At 45.4% G+C, this 20,272-nt stretch overlaps 2 protein-coding genes across 2 annotated transcripts in view; both read right to left on the minus strand.

Moving 5' to 3' along the window:
* Positions 1-15,391, minus strand: part of HIGD1A (HIG1 hypoxia inducible domain family member 1A) — a 463,894-nt gene extending 448,503 nt beyond the window's left edge. The window contains exon 1 of the mRNA XM_012770278.3: positions 15,387-15,391. Coding sequence (XP_012625732.2) covers positions 15,387-15,391 — 5 coding nt within the window. The remainder of the gene's footprint in view (positions 1-15,386) is intronic.
* CCR5 (C-C motif chemokine receptor 5) lies at positions 7,805-12,168 on the minus strand. The gene is made up of 2 exons (XM_012770304.3): positions 12,076-12,168; positions 7,805-10,486 (listed from the first exon to the last, which is right to left on the minus strand). The coding sequence occupies exons 1-2, from the start codon at positions 12,155-12,157 to the stop codon at positions 9,417-9,419; spliced, it is 1,152 nt and encodes a 383-aa protein (XP_012625758.2). The 5' UTR covers positions 12,158-12,168; the 3' UTR covers positions 7,805-9,416.
* Positions 15,392-20,272: the final 4,881 nt, after the last annotated feature.

Consider the following 20,272-nt stretch of genomic DNA (forward strand, 5'->3'; position numbering starts at 1 on the left):
TAATTGATCTAGGCCCCTTAGGAAAGCAATTTCCAAAAAGACAGGCAAACACCTTGTAGAAATGGCTGATAAACACCTGCTTGTGCACCTGTGCATAAGAACCCGTCCACTGCATTGGAAAAAGCTATCCAGAGAGAAGCAGCTGGAAAGTGTGGAGGGGAGGGGACGTCTTCCTGAGGCCATGGGACTTTCATGTCTAAGTTAGTTCAAGCACTCGCAGTGCAAGGAGCAGAGACAGCTCAGGGTCACCTAGCAAGGACGGGGAGCGCTGGAGGATTGGTGGGGTTGGTCACAGGAGAAAAGGGACTACTGGGCACCTGGACTTGGTAAACACGTGACCCAGGAGAGCAACTCTGTGTTGGGACATCTTTCCTGGGGGGGTGGGTCGCGGGTCTCCAGGGCACTACCAGCCCCTCTCTGCCTCTCTGGGGCCCAGTCCTGTTCATCGTTTCTGACTGAGAATCTGATTGGCTCATCTTGGGTAGCACACACCTAGCGTTGGTGGTAGGAAGGCAATGGCACTTGAAAGAGAGCTAACTTTTTCCTCCTCTTCCCTCTGCTTCTCTTCTCTATCTCTATCTCCATCTTGATCACTCTCAACTATTTATTATTAAAATAGTAATATTTTACTATTTACATTCGTAAATACTAAATTAATGCGTGACTGGGGACTGTGGTGTCATGAATAGCGAATGTACCTGGGCATTGTGCTGGGAGACTCCTGCTTCCCTCCACCTTATGCTTTACCTCTGCCCCAGTGCAGGGCAGAGCAGGGGGCAAGGTTGGAGAGGATACTTCCTGGTCCTCTTCTCACCTCTGAACTAGCCACTGCTCCTGATCTCCCGCAGAAGGAATGCACGCTCACAGCCAGACACACATGCCCACACTCACACAGCGTCTGCCGGTCTACCTTCCTATCAATCCTCTGTCTACCTTTCTGTCTGGCTGTCTGTCTCATCTCGTCTCTGCTGTGCTACGTAGGCACCCAGGCTACACCTTGTCTATTTCACCTCTGCACGTTTGCATACCAGTTCCTACACCTATGCTCCACCTAGGTAGCTTCTAACCAATGCTTATTCAGCTGCAGCAGTGCGTACTCCAGTGTCCCTTCCTTAGGGCCCCTGTCCTTGAGTTGGACAGCTCACTCTCCTCTAGCTCTCAGAGCCCCGTCCTGACACTGCTGGCTGTGCTTCTCAAACACCAGGGTAATTTTGCCTGCTTACTTGCTTTGCTCCCTAAATAGTGCATCTCATAAAGAAAGGGACCCTCATGGCATGGGCTGGCATCTGGCACACAGTTGGTCCTCCATGACTGTTTGTTGAATGGATGAATGAATGCCGAATGTTGAGCTGCAAATGGTTAATGCACGACTGAACTGTGCCCTTACTGAACTGTGCTCCTTACGGAGCATGCCCTTACTTCCCCCTCCCCAGGTCTGTGCTTCTGCTGGAAGGAGGAGGGAAGCTCTGCCCAGTTCCCTCTCCCTGTCAGAGGAGACACTGCCCCGCCCCCACCCCTGACTACCCCAGGCCTTCGTGTGGGAGGAGAGTGGGCTTGAGGTCTATAGATTGCTTCCCTTTCTACAGGTGCAGCTGATGGGGAGGGTCCCAGATCTAGACTGAGGGGGGTGTTATGAAACCCTACTGTCTTCCTGTGCGTGAGCCATGCCTGCCCACGGGCCTTCGTCACAGCTTCTCGGTGGGTCTTGCTTCCCCAGTTCTTAATAAATTAATTCCTGTTTGCTTCTCCTTAAGCTTCTGTCACAATCTGGAGGGAGTGGCGGTTGGCCTTTGAGCTGTGGGGTCTATATCTAACCAGAATTATTGATACCATAAAAGCCTTTCAGAAGGAGCTACACAAGGCTAAACAGATTGAACACAATGCTATAGAGTTGTGAGGCCCTTTCCATCCGTTCCTTGTAAAGCAATTCATTGTAAGACCCGAGGTTGAACACAGGTGTTTGGGTGCTGATTTCATACCAAAGAGCCCCTGGCTGGCTGTGGTCTGCAGCACTTCCATCTTGCTGCACAAGGTGAGCTGGATGGCCCACCACGTTTGAGAACACTCTTTGGGGAGCACAGTCCCGATCTGAAGAGGAAATGGCCATTATTAGTAAATGATGAAGGTAGCTAACAGTTACCAGAACTTCTATGTGCCAGACACTGTGTTAAGTCCTTAACATGCAGTTTCTCGTTTATTCTCTGAACAAACCTACGAGGCAGGTATGAGCCCCAATTACAGATGAGGAAACTGAGGCTTAGAAACAGTAAGTAACTTGCATAGTAATTCAAACCTAGGGTATCCCGATGCCAAAGTTCAAGTCATACTGATATTTATTGAGTATTTGTATTAATACCATGCCAGATTCACACTTTCCAACACAGTAGCCATTTGCCATATTAAAATTAAATAATATAAACAAAATAAAATTAAATAATATAAAATATAATAATATTAAAATTAAATAATATAAATGTGGCCTCACTGGCTGCATCTGCACTAGCCTGGTGGCTGCCATTCTGGACAATGCAGATGCAGAGCATTTCCTTCACTACAGAAAATTCTATTGGACAACCCTGGTGTAGACAATCCATGTCCCAGCACAGCCCTGTCAAGTAGCTATTAGTAGTATCCCACATTACTATTGGGAATTCACTTTGGAACCTGAGATGTGGAGACTCTAAGTCATTTGTCCACATTTCCACAGCCTTAAGGCTGGAACTCAAGTCAATCCGACTTTTAAGTCCCTGCTCTCTGGTCTGCCAGCTCTGCTTTTCACCCTATAGGAAGATTGAGTTAACCAATCAACAGGGTCCTGATGTGATTACATGTTGGGAAAACATTATAATTCTCTTAAAAAGGATGTCTGAATAATCTTAGCTAATGGCAGTAAACCTCAGTAGAGGAATTTTAGAGTAAATTTTAGACTATACTGCAATGGTCCCACTAGATTTTTATTTTTAATCTTAATTATATTCAGCGGTATACAGTTTCAAAAAAGGGTATTGTCCTGACTTAAAACGAAAATGATTAAGCTACCAGAGATCTACTCTTTTGTAAAGAGTAGGAGCTGTTTGCTTGTTCGTTTGTGTATGTGTATTTAAACCATATATCAAGCCTTATAAGAGTTAGTGTTTTAACGCTAACTTTGAATTCTCTGCAGAATGCTTAGGTCATTAAATATGAAATGTCTGATTTCAGATCAAAAGTGTAGTTTGTTATATCTCAAACAAGAAGCAGTACAATTAATCAAAGTACGCACCTAAACTATGGACACAGTTTTGCCTTCTTAACAGTAGCTTGCTGATGTCAGCAGTGAGGAAGCCTGGAGAGTGAGTTTCTAAGTCCAGCTGCTGTAGTTTGAGGAGCATTCGATGTTTGTGCGACACGTGGTCAAGCACTGTCTTGCAAGAGGCTTGGCCTGTCTCTATTGACCAATCTCAGCTGCTTAATCACAAGCATCCTCATCATTTCATCCAATTGGTTGCAATGGACATCGGCTATAATCAATTGACCAGGTTTCATGAAGACGTAGTGGATAATGGCAGCACTGGACCACTAAACAGACACCATTAGCAGTTTTTGATGAATATTCAGTTTTGGACTGTGTTTCTGCACTTCATCTTTATCCACCCATTTTGCCAAATGCTTGTGATTGTCAAAAAGAATCCATTTTTCTTCACATGTAACAATACAGCGTAGACATGGTTGGCCTTTATGTCCTGACAGCAAAGAAAGACAAGCTTCGAGACCATTTCTCTTCCAATGCTTGTTTAAGTCAGGTGGAACCCATCTATCCAGCTTCTTTACCTTGCCCATTTGTTTCAAATGGTCCAATATTGTTGGGATAGTAACGTCAAACCTTGCTGCTAATTCATGCATAGGTTGAGATGGATTCTTCGCTTCCACTACAGCTTCAGCTCATCATTTTCCACCTTGGTCTCAGGTCGCCCACGGCGCTCATTTTCAAGATTAAACTCACCATAATGGAACTTCTCAAACCATCGACATACTGTGTGTTCATTAACCACATCCTTCCTAAACACTTCATTGATACTTCGAGCTGTCTGGGCTGCATTGGTTCCAGATCATATTAGAAAATAACTCAAATTTTTGATGTAACCATGGTTTCACAAAAATTGCTCTAAAATTTTTTTTGAAAGATAATTACAAACCAAAACATGTGTTTGAAAAGATGAAGATGTACCTTCACAATGAAAATAAAACAAGAAATGTCAAAGATATTAACTGTCAAACGGTACTCAAGGAAATCTGATATTTCATATTTAATAACCTAAATATCATAGCCTTGACCAGAGCTGGCATGAATTGGCATAAGTTCCCAGTTCTTTGGGGATAATGGTTCAGTGGAAAGACTTAAAAAGGATGGCTCACTGGAGGGACAAGAAAATGGGTGGTAGGAGAACTCTTTTGCCAACATAAGCAAAATCTATATTCATTTGTAAAACTTCTCTGACCCTCTTCTACACAAGAGACCTGTTCTCTCTTGAATTTGAAGTTCAAAGCTCAGCATGAGCGCCAGACATCCCACTTTTATTTACTTTTCACTTGGAAAGGACAGGTCAAGACATTAGCCAAACCAGAAAGGAAAACTAAATATTAATATCTGGAGCCTCAACTGCAAAGAGTTCAAATTGCTAATGAAGTCTAGATTCATATGCTTTAAAAAACCAGCTTGAGGGAAGACAGAGTTAATGTTCTGTGATGAAAATCGAGTCTGTCCTTGGCCCATGTGCCATGCTAGGCCAGGCAAGATCTTGCTCAGACAACAGCCCTCGCTCTCAGTCTGACACTTAGAGTCACCTGGGAGCTTCTAAAAGTGAGACCCACGGGCGGTGTTGCAGACTGATCAAATCAGAACTGCCTGGGTGGGATGTAGTGTCACTGTTTGCAAAAATCCCCAAGTCGCTCCATTGTGCAGCCAGGATTAAGCCAGGGCCAGAGCGTGGCCTTAGTGAGTTCCAGGGCCAACTGCCCTGAATTCACACGGATGCTGACTGTGAGAGGCGTCAGAGCTGTGCCCACTTCCCTACTCAGTGGCTCATCACTGGCTACCCAGGTACGTCTGCGAAACACCACCCAAACACGCCGACACTTGGGCTCACCCCAGACTTTCTACTTCAGAATCTCTGGGGCTCTGCTTGTCATCGATAGGACCAGGGGGTTGACTGGTCTTCAACAACCTTTCCATTTTCAAATTATATGATCCCATACAAGGCTTTGATCAAAATAAATTGATAACAGTAATGGAGAAAGGAGACTGTGAATGATAAAGGAACCCACCTACATTCGATCATATCTGATTATCTTCCAGGGGTCCTCAAACTTTTTAAACAGGGGTCCAGTTCACTGTCCCTCAGACCGTTGGAGAGTGCGCACTGTGGGCCCCGGAGAGAGTCGGCTGCTAAGCAGGACAGGCAGCGGCTGCAAAAACACCCGGAGGGCCGGATAAATGTGCTAGGCGGCCCACATGTAGCCTGTGGGCTGTAGTTTGAGGACGCCTGTTTTAAACGCTGGGTACCTGCAACCATCAGACATGCACGATACTAGAGAGAAACACGGGAGGAGCTTGGGGCGTCTTGTGGACTATGAACCACACTTAGTTGCAGGACATTTTCTGATCTTGCTGCAAGGTCATGAGTTCAGCACACTGCAGATTGATCGGGGCAGCTGGAACCTTCATTTGACTACAGGCATCGACCTATATCCTCAGTTAACGTTCCTTTTGACCTTCGAAAGAATGAGAGTGAGCTATGCCCCATCTCCCCTGAGCTGCTGTGGAAGTGCCTCTTCTCCACCACCAGGGTGGTGCTGGCAGAGATAAACGTTGAGCAGCGAATGTAAAAGTGCTGGTTGTTTGTATCCTCTGTGGCCCAGGCTGGAGGCTGGGCACCCTTGTTGGTTTGCCAACGTGGCCTCAGGGGGGCAGCATAGCCCAAGGCTCTTCATGGCTTTGCAGGCCTTGCCATTGAATCTAGCTTTAAAAAGACTCACAACGTAATGAGTGAGATGTGCAGTGTTTGGAGAATGGTCACGCTTGAAGCTCTGACTAGAGAAGGGCAGGGAGGGCAGGGGCAATACCCCCATAATATGTAACCCATAATATGCTGAAATTAAAAAAAAAAAGACTCACACTCTTCCCACGTGTGCTTTAGAGAACTAATGACCACCTAAAGACACAAAAATAGGTCCCTGAAAGATGGCAGAACACAGAACTTATGATCAAACAAGTAGTAACAGTATGAAGCCAAATATAAGACTTGTAAAAATGCTTATTACAAAGGACTATATATTATATAAATATATAATGTCACATGACATGCATTACATATATTTATATATAATTGAAAATATTAAATTTTTACTATACTTTAGAAAAATACAAGCGAGACTTTTTAAGTCAATTTTATTTCAAAGCAAAGGAGCTCTGGAAATGCTTTCATGTTTTTGCCTCTTCTGTTTACCCTAACACCTGAGGGTTGGGGAATGTTAGCAAACTAAGAGGAAGAGCAGTTAGAAAGTTCATGACTTGTTCACATTTCCACTTCACGTTCCTGCTCACATTTCCAACTTCTAGCCTCCAGGGTAGCTGGTGGTAAGTCTTATGCCTTCATTAGAAGAGTCAACACTTGAAAGTTATGTTCGTGTTTGGGAGCCTGTCTCTCTCTTGATAGAAAATAAATGGCTTGTAAATTTAACCATCACGTGGAAAGACCAGTGCATTTTAATTTAGTCAGAGCTGTTTAAACTAAGGACCCCTGGAATGTGAATGGAGTCCCAATGTACGGGTTTGCACATTATTTCTCCTTGGCATGTGTGTAACCCCCTATTTGACAGGGGCCTCTGGGTCGAGGCAGTAGGGTACCTTCACCCTGGGGTGGTGAATGGAATCAGATCCTGAAGGTCATAGTGCGATTGAATTCCAAGAGGAAAGGAGCAGGCGTCGGGAGGTGACGGCATGAGCCTTGCGAAGCTGCTGACGCTTCTGATAGCTTCTCTGCATGCTAAGATCGGATGCATTTAGTAAGATGGAAAGGGGATAAGGAACTCGTGCATATATATCAGCCATAAAAATCTGCACCTTTCGACTACCCCATGGCGTTACCTTCTCCCCATGGGGTGGATCTCCCATAGGCTCTCGTGTCTGCTGCCCACGGTCTACTCTGGGAGGTGAATGCACACTGAAAACCAGCATGTCCCCAACTGTGAGTGCGAGCACCTGGAGCACCTGTCCTCTCACAGGACAAGAGACACATGCACAGAGATCGACTGGACACCATTGTCACCACTGCAATCAGAGGCAAGTTTTGGGGCGGGATTTTAAATGAAAGGAAAGCAATGTCATCCTCATGCGTCACGTGCCTACAGCTCAGGACTGCAGGTAAGTGACTTTGCAGGCTGTGACTTTGCTCGTCTTCTTCATTTTCACCCATAGACGACTGACTTACAACATCGATTCTCTCTTTTAAAACATGTCAATTATTTTGTTTGAGCAGTAAAATTTGAAATTGGAAAGTTTTCAGATCGTTTGCCCAGAAACCCTACTCTTAGGGTAAGTAGCATCTTTAAATACAAATTATTGTGGCAACTTTCTCAGGAAGAGGGTCAACTTTTAAATTGTTTAAAAGGAAATACAAAAATACAATTCTCTCTATATATGCACACATACGTACACACACACACTAAGGAAGTTTTCCAAAATATCTACTTATAAAATGCGTTGTCAGCTTTATGTGCTAGTCTCCAAATGTACACGTGAGTGAAAGAACAAGAATACAACCAATTATTTTACAGGGTGGTTTTTATTAGATGCATATTTTCTTCTGAGTGATTTGTAAATTTCTAGATACATAAGAATACACAAATACCCACCAGCATGTCAGCGTATCCTTGACCAGATCCAGAGGCTAGGGTCCTAGGCTACGCCCACACTCTCAGCAACCTTGGCAACAAAGTGAAAGGCAATTCCATCTATTTGCTTCCTGACAGCAGCCACAAGGCTCACCTTTCATGCTCAGAGCGTGAGAGAAGTCAGTAACACCTCATATTATTCTGACACCTGCACTTCCTCAGTGATGATCACCACTTTGTCTCTTCACCTAATCCGTACTACGGTGGCTTTAGCTGCCCCCCAATTCAAAACAATCTCAGGTATGTGCACAATCATATAAGAAGCAACACACACACACACACACACACACACACACACACACACACACACACACACACAAAACAGTCCTAACTCTCCCTTTTAAATGAATAAGTCCCTTAGTGTTTGGGTGCAGTTTGTCTGGAGAAGGCATCTAGAAAGAGTATCTAAAGCCCCCACACTCAACCCAAAATGTGGAGGTTGGTAAATTGTACTTTTTGTGGGTTTTAAAGCTCAAGGCAGCTTGTTTCCAAATGAATGTGTTCCCTCCCCCCTTTGCCTATTGATAGTAAAATCCAGAAAACCCACAGTGGTGTGCCCTGGGCAGGCAGCATGCCAGTCTTTCTGGTTGCCCTCGTCTCTTTAGGGCCTCTTTGCTCAATGCTTACAGAACTCTGGATTTTAATAGACTATGTAGTCAATCCTCAGTTAGATCTCACATGTGATCTGAAATAAGTTCCTTGACCTCACGCTCATGTATTCATAAATCTAGTGTTTCAAAGCTTCCTGGTGACCCCTTGCTATTCGAGCTGGGATGAAAAGGACTAGACTGAAGGCCTTCAGTGAAAGACAGTGGGGGTTTCTCTGTTTAAGGCTCTGTTCAAGCTCAGAAAACCAGGCTCATCCTCCTACACCAACCCCTTTTCTTCTTGACCTAAACCTCTTCCTCCTCCTCCATCTCTTCCAGTCTGCAGAGTTCTCACCTGGTCCTAAAAGTGGGTGGAGTTCATTAAACATAACTTGGAGGGGAAATTACAAGTGAAAGACGTCATTTCTTAACTAATCACATTCATGTCTTTTCTCCCATAAAGCAAGACAAAGACCTGTTTTAAGCACATTTACAACTTGTATATTGATTGCCTTGCTATATAATACATTCCTCAATGAATTTCGTTATTTCTATTCAGGTAACAAAATGCAAAAATAAGGAATTCTCTAAGGATTTTTTTATATATACATATAGTGAACTTTTGCAGTGGAGGCAGAGTTTGCCAATAACTTGATGTAGGTGGAGAGGAGATGAGAAGGTTACTATTTCATCAACATATTTTGATTTGACTGTCTAGAATTGATGGACTTAAAAGATCTAATACACTCAACTCAGTTGCCAAATAGATGGATGAATCTTAGACCCTCTATGGCAATAAACTTCCTTTTTGAAAGAACCTCTCCCACCCCAGGATGTGTGTAAAAACCTAGTCCTGTGCACAGCTGGGTACTGGTCATAAGCCAACTTGAGTCCAGGTCACAAGCCCACAGATATTTCCTGGTCCCCAGTGGACCGGGTGTAAACTGAGCTTGCTCGCTCAGGGATCTCTCGCTGGAAGATCGGACAGCACTTGCAGAAGGGTTTGGCGATGTGCTTGTGGAAGAAGACTAAGAGGTAGTTTCTGAACTTCTCCCCGACGAAGGCGTAGATGACAGGGTTGATGCAGCAGTGTGTCATCCCGAGAGTCTCTGTCACCTGCATGGCTTGGTCCAGCCTGTTGGAGCTCCTGCAGTTATTCAGGCCAAAGAATTCCGGGAAGGTGCTGAGCAAGAGGACGATGTTGTAGGGGGCCCAGAAGAGGAAGTACACAATCATGATGGCGAAGATGAGCCTCACAGCCTTGTGCCTCTTCTTCTCGTTTCGACACCGAAGCAGGGTTTTCAGGATCCCCGAGTAGCAGATGACCATGACGAGCAGGGGCAGGACCAGGCCCAACACGAGCATCTTTAGCGTCTGAAAGTTCTTCCAGAATTGATACTGACTGTGTGGAAAATGAAGGCTGCATGTGTGCCGAAGACCTTCTTTTTGAGATCTGGTAAAGATGATTCCTGGGAGAGAAGCTAACACAGCTACTATCCAGGTGACCCCACTTGTCGCCACCCCAAAGGTGACCGTCCTGGCTTTTAAAGCAAACACGGCGTGGACGATAGCCAGGTACCTATCGATGGTCAGGAGGATGATGAAGAAAACTCCAGAGAAGAAGCCTATAAAATAGAACCCTGTCAAAAGCTGACACATGGTGTTTCCAAAGTCCCACTGGGCTGCGGCGTAGTGCGCCCAGAACGGGACGGTGAGCAGGAAGAGCAGGTCGGAGATGGCCAGGTTGAGCAGGTAGATGTCTGTCATGCTCTTGAGCTTCTTGCAGTTTATCAGGGTGAGGACGACCAGCAAGTTGCCCACAAGCCCGATGATGAACACCAGCGAGTAGAGTGGGGGCAGGAGCTGGGCTGCGATCTGCTTCACGTCGCTTTTTTGGCAGGGCTCTGACATATCATAATCAATGTCATAGAGCGGACTTGACACTTGATAATCCATCTTGCTCAGCCCTGTGAACAAAGAAAAAGTGATCTTTTATAAAGTCCTAGAATGCATGTATTTAGCGGTCTGCCATGAATGCAAACTATTTTGTACTTTAATGAGTTTTGAATTTGATAGATGTCTACATTTAACTTAGCTCCCTTTTGGGGGCAAGTAACAACCTTTTGTAGCAAAGAGAAGATTTGCTGCTAGCTCCTCTGCTCACCAGATGGAGAACTTGGCTCTGTTGAGAACGTTTATGAAAGCACCGTCTCACCAAATAAAATCTTGTTTTTATAGCGATACGGAATGAATGAAGCTTTGATAACAATTTTAAGAAACTGCGTTAGGCACAGTGCAATCACAGTCTTATAATTTATATTGAAGCTGCCATTCCCTGGAATTAGGCCACAAAGAGCATGCCCCATGAGCCAGCCAGTGGTAATTAACAAGGGCATGTACTGCAAGCCAACCACTGTCCTAAGCTTCATACCCATTCATTCATTTATTCCTCAAGGCAACCCTATGAGGCAGGTAATATTGTTCACACTTTGCATACAAGGACCCTGAAGCATAGAAAGGATGAGTAACTTGCCTGAAGCCACACCACTCCGGAAGCAACTGATTTTGAATGCAGGCAGCCTGCACTCTTAACCATGATGCTACCCTGTCTCTCACTCCTTGGTAAGAGAATCAAAGAGCAGGACCATCACGAAGCCTGGTGCCCCAATGTAGTCAGAGTGAAATGGGCCCAAGTCCCCCAAGGTCATAGACATGAACAGCCAATTGTAAAATCCTCACATTTTCTCTGAAGTCTGTGTTTGTAGTTCCTGAGCTGCCACAATAAGGGCTCTCCTACAAACACAAGAAATGGTCCAGTGGAAAATGTTTCTTTAGCCACCGTTAGGCAGATGTCATGCATGCTGAGTAACTTAGCCCTATGACCAGCTGGCTTGCCTAGTCTACTTAAGTCCCACTGCTGTAGCTGAGAATTTTCTCTAATGAATCCTTGTGAGTCTCAAACTCTCTGCATCTCAAATTAGGCAGCTGGAAGAAACACCCAGAAAATCTCACCTTTAAATTCTGAGCTATAAAGAATCATATACTAAATGTGCTGTGGAACTGATATATTAGAGTGAAATTTTACTTGATGTTTGTAATTTGACATTAATTTGGATGAAGTTTAGGCTTCCCTCTTGTCTGGGGGAAAAAAGAGAAACAGACTTAGACACAACTTGATGTGGGTGTATGTTCAGAAGCAACCCACTGGAGAGATTTTCGTTCTCCTTAGCAGAAGGTAATCTCTGCCAAGATTTCAGCCAAGACTCATCTCTCTGAAAATCTTTCTTTTGAGAGGGGAAGATCGTTCATTTGCTTTTAAAATAATATTGTTCCCTCTAAAGTCTTTCACTCACAACTGTGTTTTGTATCTTTGATGTTATAACAGCCTGAAGCTCATTCTAAACTCTGACCTTTTCCTTATCTTAAAGATTATACTTTAAGATAATTCCCTGGGCACCTGCTGTTTGCCAAATGCCTTCTATGAGTTTCCTGTACGCTTTTACTCATTTCAGAAGCCGAGCTAATTAATCAGCCAAGTGGCTGAGAGATGACTTACCGGGGAGAGTTTCTTGTAGGGAAACGGATGTCTTAGCTCCTCTGGCCAGCTGAGCTGTGCAAATCAAACATACAGAAAGCATACAAGTAGGAAATGCACAGTTTCTTTTGAAGGAGGGCGGAGTTAATGAATAAGTGTATTGCAAGGGGAAAAAAATCAGAGAACAGTTCTTCTTTTTTTTTTTTTGAGTTGTGCTTCAAATAGGCTAGAAAATAGATCTCTGGTTTGAAAGTTTATTCATGGGCTTTCCTCATTGGATTATTTTGTTTTCATTCTCTGATCATTCAACTGTACAGATGTTAGAAAATTGAAAACATTAAAGGATGTTAGAGCTAGAAGAACATTTACATCTATCTTGTCAAAAGCCCATATTTTAGCAGAAGAAATGACTGTCTAAGAGGCAAATGAATTTGTACATGACCACAGAGCTTATCAATGGTAAGGCTAGAAGGGTGGGGCGTTCTGATTTTCTCAAGAGTTGCCCTCAAAGCCAACTCAAACCAAGTTTAGGTGTATAGGGGCTCCTCTACTTCACATGCACCCCTCACACCCCTTTACATACTTTCCTCCCATCCCCCACCCCACCCCACTCACACACGTATGTATGTTCACCACCCAGTATTATTTTTCTCTATAACCTAAAACAACTGGTTTTCTAAAGGGCTTTAACTATGGTTTCACCTGTGAGCTAACCAGTTTTCCCATATTTCCCTGGATTAGGTATGGGGGGGAGACATATCATTATGGATTTTCACTCTATTCACGAGTGAAAATTTTGTGGCCCTCCAAACCCATCAGCATTTATGAGCACCTACACCATGCGAGATGTATAGGTGGCAGAAATTTTTTACTCCAAGGATACAATCTATCTGGAGCTATGAGACACTTTCCATGTGTAACAGGCAACAATTGACAGAAGTATATATCCAAGTTCAGGCTTATATGACAATGCTATACGCAGTCGTCTCAAGCTCTCTTGGTGGTTGGTGACTTATCTAAAAACCTCAACGAGTGACAACAGAGCTGAGAACACAGCAGAGAGCTGTGCCTGAGCCACAAGAGCCCCTCTGGGCTTCCGTTACCTCAGCTGTAGAATAGGAAGCTTTGCTTGTGATCTCTAGGAAGGCAAAGGGGACCCCAAACAGCACATTTGCATGTCCCCAACCTGGGGAGGCAGCTAAAACAGGGGTAAACAAGAAGCCTCTGTAGTCAGGTTGCCAAGCCTGATGCCTGTCTCTATCCTCGGCTTTTTCTTCCCTGCGCTGGGCTGAAGGACAGTAACCCCTTCAGGGGTGTGTTGGGAGGGCCGCACGAGGCGCCCACAGCCAGAATTTAGCACACACTGTGCACTCAATGAACGTCAAACTCTTAATTACTTATTCAGCTATCCTTTCCCAGAGAGCGTTTATTTGATAAAATTCTAACAAAATGGGGTCTTCGTCTAGAGCAGATCAGTACTAGCAAACTGGAAGCTGAAAAGGTGAAGCTAATTGCTGGTGCTTAGAGAATAGAAAGAAAAGGCCGCTTGGGAAAAGCCAGAGAAAGCACAGAAACAGCCTGACAATCAGGAACCCCCCTGTGTAGAGGGTCTGTATCAGACAGAGCTCAGTAACTGGGAGCATTATGACAGAGACCATGAATCATCGAGAAAATGTTCGAATCTGTCCCGTATGTGCAATTTGAAAAGCAATGACTAAGAACCACAGTCATATGCTGGGGGTTAAACCCCAGCTTTGTTATTTACTGCATGACTCTGAACAAGTTATTGAATCTCTCTAAATCTTAGTTTTCTTATCTGTAAAATGGGGATGTCAAAAACCCCAAATACAAGCCCACTCGGTAGGTCTGTGGTCAAAATTAAGTGATGTAACAAATGTGGAGTATTTCAGGTCCCTGCCTTCAGTGGGAGAGAATTATAAAGTGTGAGAATTATATTTAAGCAGAGAATTATAAAGTGTGCTTTGGAAAGAGTTCAGTTCACACCATAGGTAACAAATACACTGATATAAAATTCTACAGAAAATTGGTAACATCAGTACAATTTTGGTTCTTTGAAGGATAGCTTTGTGGTCACTGGTGATGCCCTCGTGCAGCACTCTTGGATGCTGCTGAACAAACATTGCATTTCTGTTTGCGACAAGTGACAATTGTTGGTTCTTACTTTCGCCGTGCAGAGCTGGGGCTTTATCTTGTGTTCTGTGTCTGTCACCAAGGTGGTTGAATAAGCAGTCATGCTCACCCCCAGAGGGCAATGTGGGGTAGTGGAGCAGCTCAGAGTCACGTGGACTCTGCCACTGACTCACCGTGTGACCTTAGCAAGATACGTCTCTCTGAGCTTCCATTTCCTCATTTGTCAAGTGACGTGCTAGACCAGGGGCAGCTTCCACCCTTACTAGTACATGACTCCATGGCCAAGCTGGTTTGAAAAATACACATTAGGGGGGAACAAGGTGAGGAGTCACAGATTGAAACCAAGAAGCACAGCTTAGCAGGGTGTGTCATCTCCTTTTGAGTTTCTGGTGCAGAGATGCATTCCTGTCGCCTTTTGGGATAGGGGCTTATCCCAAGGATGCACATGGAAGTGAGGACCCATGGGAAATTCTTCAGCGTATTAATGAAACAGTGTTCTGGATACAGCAACAACAAACTAGCGGTTTATCATTCTGTGACTTAGTTTCTTGGTCTCTGCTTCTCTTTCTACTTTGTCCCTTCCAGTTTGCATGGCTCTCATTCTCCTATATGTTACATTCAGACGCCCGTGAGAAATGATCTTTTCATCAGTTAGTCACTCTAGACCCAATGCCCATCGTGGAGGGCTTCACGTGCCCTGCCCACCTTTTCTGGGCACTGGCCAGTCTTCAAACAGCTGCTCCTCATCTAGTCACCACACTCATGTTCCAAGGGTTGCTTTGCTCTCCTTGCGAACACCCATCTCTGGACCATATATTCAGAGCATCGTCAACAGGATGGGGACAATGTTAGAATGTTGATTCTCCCCCTTGGGTTCAAGCTCAGACGCTGCCATATAACAGCTCTTTTGAAAATACCTGGGGCTCGAGTTGACTCTTGGTCAACATCAGTCAACAGTGAGATGGGCTATAAAAATATTAATAGCAATGAGGCTTTTATTTTTAAAAATTATATCTAAATATTAAACCAACATGCGCTCGTTGTATGAAATTAAGAAAAACAGAAAAATATCAAGTAGAAAAAAATTAGGCATTTTCTCATAATCTCAAAACAATCTCTTTTAACACACAATCTGTCTCAGCCCCAACCTTTTCTATGCACACTTTTTGATTAATTGTTCGCCCATGTACTCCATTATGTACGCGACTCCTTTTTTTTATTTTGCTAAAGATTACAGAATAGGCATATCCCCATGCTATTAAAAATTCTTTATAAAATTCTTTAATTGTTTTCTTTATTGAGGTCTAACTTACATGCAGCACAGTGCACTGGTCTTGGTCATACAGCTGGTGAGTTTTGATATGCATACACCTGTGTAACCACCACCCCTTTAAGATGATAAGGAGCTTCCTTATCACCCCGGAAGGTGTCCTTGGCCCCAGCCAGAGGTGAGGGCCACTCTGACCTCATTTAGATTAAATGATCCTGTCCTTTAACTTCATATAAATGGAATCACAGGTGCTGTCCTCTTTCCTATCTGGCTTCATTCGTTCAACATAACACCATTAACTATCTCTAACAGAGCTCTATCATTGGATAGTCGGGCCTTTTCTATTGTTCACCACCATGAATGTGTACTAATTGTCACTGTCAGTGCTCTGGCATCCCTGTCAGGAGGATGCTCCTACTGTCCCCAGAGCCACCTTCACCAGGAGACCCAGAGAATCCCCAGGGTCCTCACATTAATAGGAAGACTCCCCCCTCCCCCACCTTCAGGGTCACAGTTTGCTACCTGGGAGCCCCAGCTGTGATTCTTGGGTTCTCTGGTCCTATGGCTCCAGCATCCCTCTGGAGACAGCTCCCTTTCCTTCTGCCTCAGACCCCTGTCGTGGTGGGTGAGGTTGGGAGGGCACCATGCTGTTCTGTCCATTCCTGTCTCTGTCCTCTAGGACCCTCCCCAGTAGCGCCTCCCTCTTCCTAGCCCATGTACCACGTCCCCTGTGTGCTCCGTGCAAGTCATCAAACCAAGCAGACACTTGCAGGCCATCAACCTCACTGCTTCATTAGATATATTCAGACATGGTGGAAGCCCCCACTCAGCTGGGAAGTCTGTTCTATGCGTGGAGGCTACTTCCTTTAGATCAGTGCCCGGACATGGGGCTGATGCCATGTAGTAGCAGTAACAGAAGTCTAGTGTACCAGTTATGCTATACAACAGACCCACTGCAAGCTTAAGTGGGTCAGATCGCACCTGGAGTTCTATAATCAGTTCTGAGCATAACAAGATGTTATGCAGGACTTTTCTGGTTGTCCTAGCACTGGTAACTATGGCTTACGGCTGAGGTCAAATAAGTGTTAAGTACCTCGCAGTTCTAAAGAAAACCACTGGCACCTGGGGTCAGACACCTCTCCCAGGGCTTACCAGAAGGTGACAGAACCAGCCTTGTATCCCCACCCCCCACCTCGACTCCTCTCACGCCAGTCTGTGTAAGGAGACAGTTAGTTAGGGTGAGCAAAGGGCTATTGAAGTGGGGTTGGGGGAGGGGAGAGTGGGGGTTTCTGTCCTCAGAGCCAAGGGAGGGGCACTGAGAAAATCACACGAGGAGTGGGGGCTTATGAAAGGAGAGGCCAGCACTCCACCCCGGTGGGCCCCTTCCAGGCAGCAGACTCACTGAGCAGGAGATTGGGGAGAGATGATGACAGGGGGCCTGGCAGTGAGGCAGCAAGGATGTCCCAAGGGTGTGTGAGTGACCCTGAGTCAAGTGGCTGCCACCGGAAGTAACTGGGATAGAATTGTCACACCGGACCCCACTTTCTGGGCCAGGTGACTCCAGTACCCAGGAAATAGTGGTGGAGGAAGTCTAATCGAGGAGAGATCTTGCGTGTCTAGGAAGTGGCTGTGGGAGCCCCCGCCATCTCTGGGCCACGCACGTGCACCTGCCACTCCGGGGCGTCTTGGCTAACACACAGTGGAACTGTGGCAGTGGCCAATTGGATAAAGACATACGAGCACCTTTGTTACGCCTGTGATAGTGTGGGTTCAATTTCAGACGACCACGATAGAGTGAATATCACAATAAAGTAAGTCACACGAATATTTGGGTTTCCAAGTGCCTATGAGAGCTATGTTTACACTATTTTGTAGTCTATTACGTGTGCAATAGCATTCTGTCTAAAAAAACGCATACGTTAATGAAAAACACTTTATTGCCGAAAAATGCTAGCAATTACCAGAAAAAATTGTCTTAGCATTTTCCCAGCAACTTGTAACCTTGGTGCTGGTGGAGGGTCTTGCCTCCACGTGGGTGGCAGCTGACTGAGCAGTGAGGTGGGTGCAGAAGGTTGGGGTGGCTGTGGCAATTTCCTAAAATAAGGCAACGATGAACTTTGCTGCAACAGGTGACTCTTCCTCTCATGAAAGATTTCTCTGTAGCATGCCATGCCATGCCGTGTGACAGCATTTTACCCATAGTATAGCTTCTTTCATAACTGGAGTCAATTCAAACCCTGCTGCTGCTGCTGCTTTATCAACTAAATTTATGTAATATTCTAAATCCTTTTTTTTTTTTGGTCATTTTTACAATATTCACAGCATCACTTCCCCAAGAGCAGATTTCATCTCAAGAAACCCACTTCCTTTGCTCATCCACAAGAAGCAACTCCTCATCTGTTCGAGTTTTATCATGAAGATTGTGACTCGTGAGTGATAAGATGCATTGCCAATGAGCAGTCATATTTTGAAAGCAATCTATTTTTTTTTTCTGAGCAGTAGGTCTCAAAGGCGGGCTTGAAATATTTAATACACCATGCTATCAACAGATGTGCTGTCATCCAGACTTTGTTGTTCCATTTGTAGAGCACAGGCAGAGTAGATTTGGCATAATTCTGAAGGGCCCTAAGGTTTTCAGAATGGTAAATGAGCATCAGCCCTTAACAAGAGAGCCAGCCTATTGTTTTTTAAGCTTTGAAGCCAGGCATTGATGTGTTCTCTTTAGCTATCAAAGTCCTACATGCATCGCCTTCCAGTGGAAGGCTGTTTCATCTACATTAAAAATCTGAAGTCCAGTGTAGCCATCTCCATCAGTTTCCTTGGCTATAGATTCTGGATAACTCGCTGCAGCTCCTACATCAGCACTCGCTGCTTCATCTTGCACTGGAGTGTTACGGAGACAGCTTTTTTCCTTAAACCTCATGAACCACCCTCTGCTAGCCTCGAACTTCTCTTCTGCAGCCTCCTCCCCTCTCGCAGCCTTTATAGAATTGAAGGGAGTTAGAGCCTTGCTCTGGGTTGGGCTTTGGCTTAAGGGAATGCCGTGGCTGGTTTGATCTTCTATCCAGACCACTCAAACTTTTTCCATCTCAGCAATGACTGTTCTGCTTTCTGGTCATTTGTGTATTCACTGGACTTTTAATTTCCTTCAAGAACTTTTCCTTTGCGTTCACAACTTGGCCGTTTGGCACAAGAGGCCTAGCTTTCAGCCTGTCTCAGTTTTGAACATGCTTTCCTTTCCAAGCTTAATCATTTCTAGCTTTTGATTTAAAGTGAGAGATGTGAGGCTTTTCCTTTCACTCGAACACGTAGAGGCCACTGTAGGGTTATTAATTGGCCTAATTCCAATATTGTTGTGTGACAGGGCATGGGGGGGCTGAGGAGAGGGAGGGGGACAGGGGAACGGGGGGCTGGCGGAGCAGTCAGATCACACACATTCGTGGATCAGGTTCGCCAGCTGATGGGGGCGCAGATGGTGGTGCTCCAAGCCTATTGCAATAGTAACGTCAAAGATCACTGATCTCAGATCAGCATAGCAGGTATAACAATAATAACAAAAAAGTGTGACGTATGGTGAGAGTTAAAATGTAACACAGAGACACTAAGCTAGCAGGGCTCTTGGTCCACACACGGTTGCCACAAACCTTCAGTGTGTAAAAAACGCAGTCCCTGTGAAGTGCCATAAGATAAGGTTTGCCTTTGTTTGCCCTTTCTCCTAATCTGTCTCCTCCCATCTCAACGCTAGCCTGAGCCTAGAAGAGGGTGGCACAGGAGCTGTCCCTGAGGCAGACCACTACGGGGGCTGTGGAGGGTGCAGCTGGGTGGGGCGTGGGGGTGCTTAGGGACAGAACATGCCTGGTCCTCTAGACTGGGCCCTCCGAAACCCAGTTGACCAGTGGAAACAATGATTGGAAAGAGAGAAAATAATTTCATATTGCGAATAGATTTCATCGGGATGTTTTGTAGGAGATGGTAGAAAACAAGGTGTTAGTCGATGCCCTCACTGTTGCCAGCTGGGCTGCCAGTGGGAGGTACAGGCCTTCCCCAACACAGTCCTCAGCCTGCGTCTCTCTGTGCACCCAGGCTGGGGTCACCAAGGCTACAGACCTTGCATGACAGGGCTCTTTGCACGCACACGCACACGCACAGGTGCACACGCTTTCCCAAAGTGACACACGTAGTACCCGTGTGGCAAAGTCTGGAGAAATTTCCAGCCTCAGTGGCTTCCCATCCCCAGAGCTGCCTTGCAGAGGTCAGCTCACCAGCACAGACTCCTCTGCTCTCAGGGCGTGCCTCCCCTGGGTGGCCCTTGGTGGCTTTTCCTGCTGGCTAACCTCACCTGAGGCCATTTCAATTGGTCAGGGAAGTTTTCAGAATGAGCGAAAGCAAAAGAGGAAGGATGAGGTCTGGATGGCTTGCTCCCCGGCAGCTGCTCCTCTCTGCACGGGGCCCCACCCTCCCCCGCTGCTGTGGGCATCACAGATCAAGGATGGCACGGGGTGGGCTGTGTCCAGCCCCCTCCTCTGCCCAAAACATCTTCAGATGCCCATCCCTTGGAATGGCACCCTTTCCTCACCTTACACCTGCTTCACTTAGGCAGCCTGCTCACATGTTAACTCCAGGATAAAGGGCATTTGAGCATTCTACTTCTAGAAATGGAGATGGCTGGCAACTTTTGAATGGCAGTTTCTTCAGCAGCGGCAAAATCCTGCTGTAGCTGTTACTACCATGATGCAAGATTGTCACTGAGTTAGTCACTCTGTCCTCTGGGCTCTCAGAAGCTTTCACAGATATCTC

The sequence above is a fragment of the Microcebus murinus genome, chromosome 1 (genome assembly GCF_040939455.1).
Source record: "Microcebus murinus isolate Inina chromosome 1, M.murinus_Inina_mat1.0, whole genome shotgun sequence".
In the NCBI taxonomy this organism is placed as follows: Eukaryota; Metazoa; Chordata; class Mammalia; order Primates; family Cheirogaleidae; genus Microcebus; species Microcebus murinus.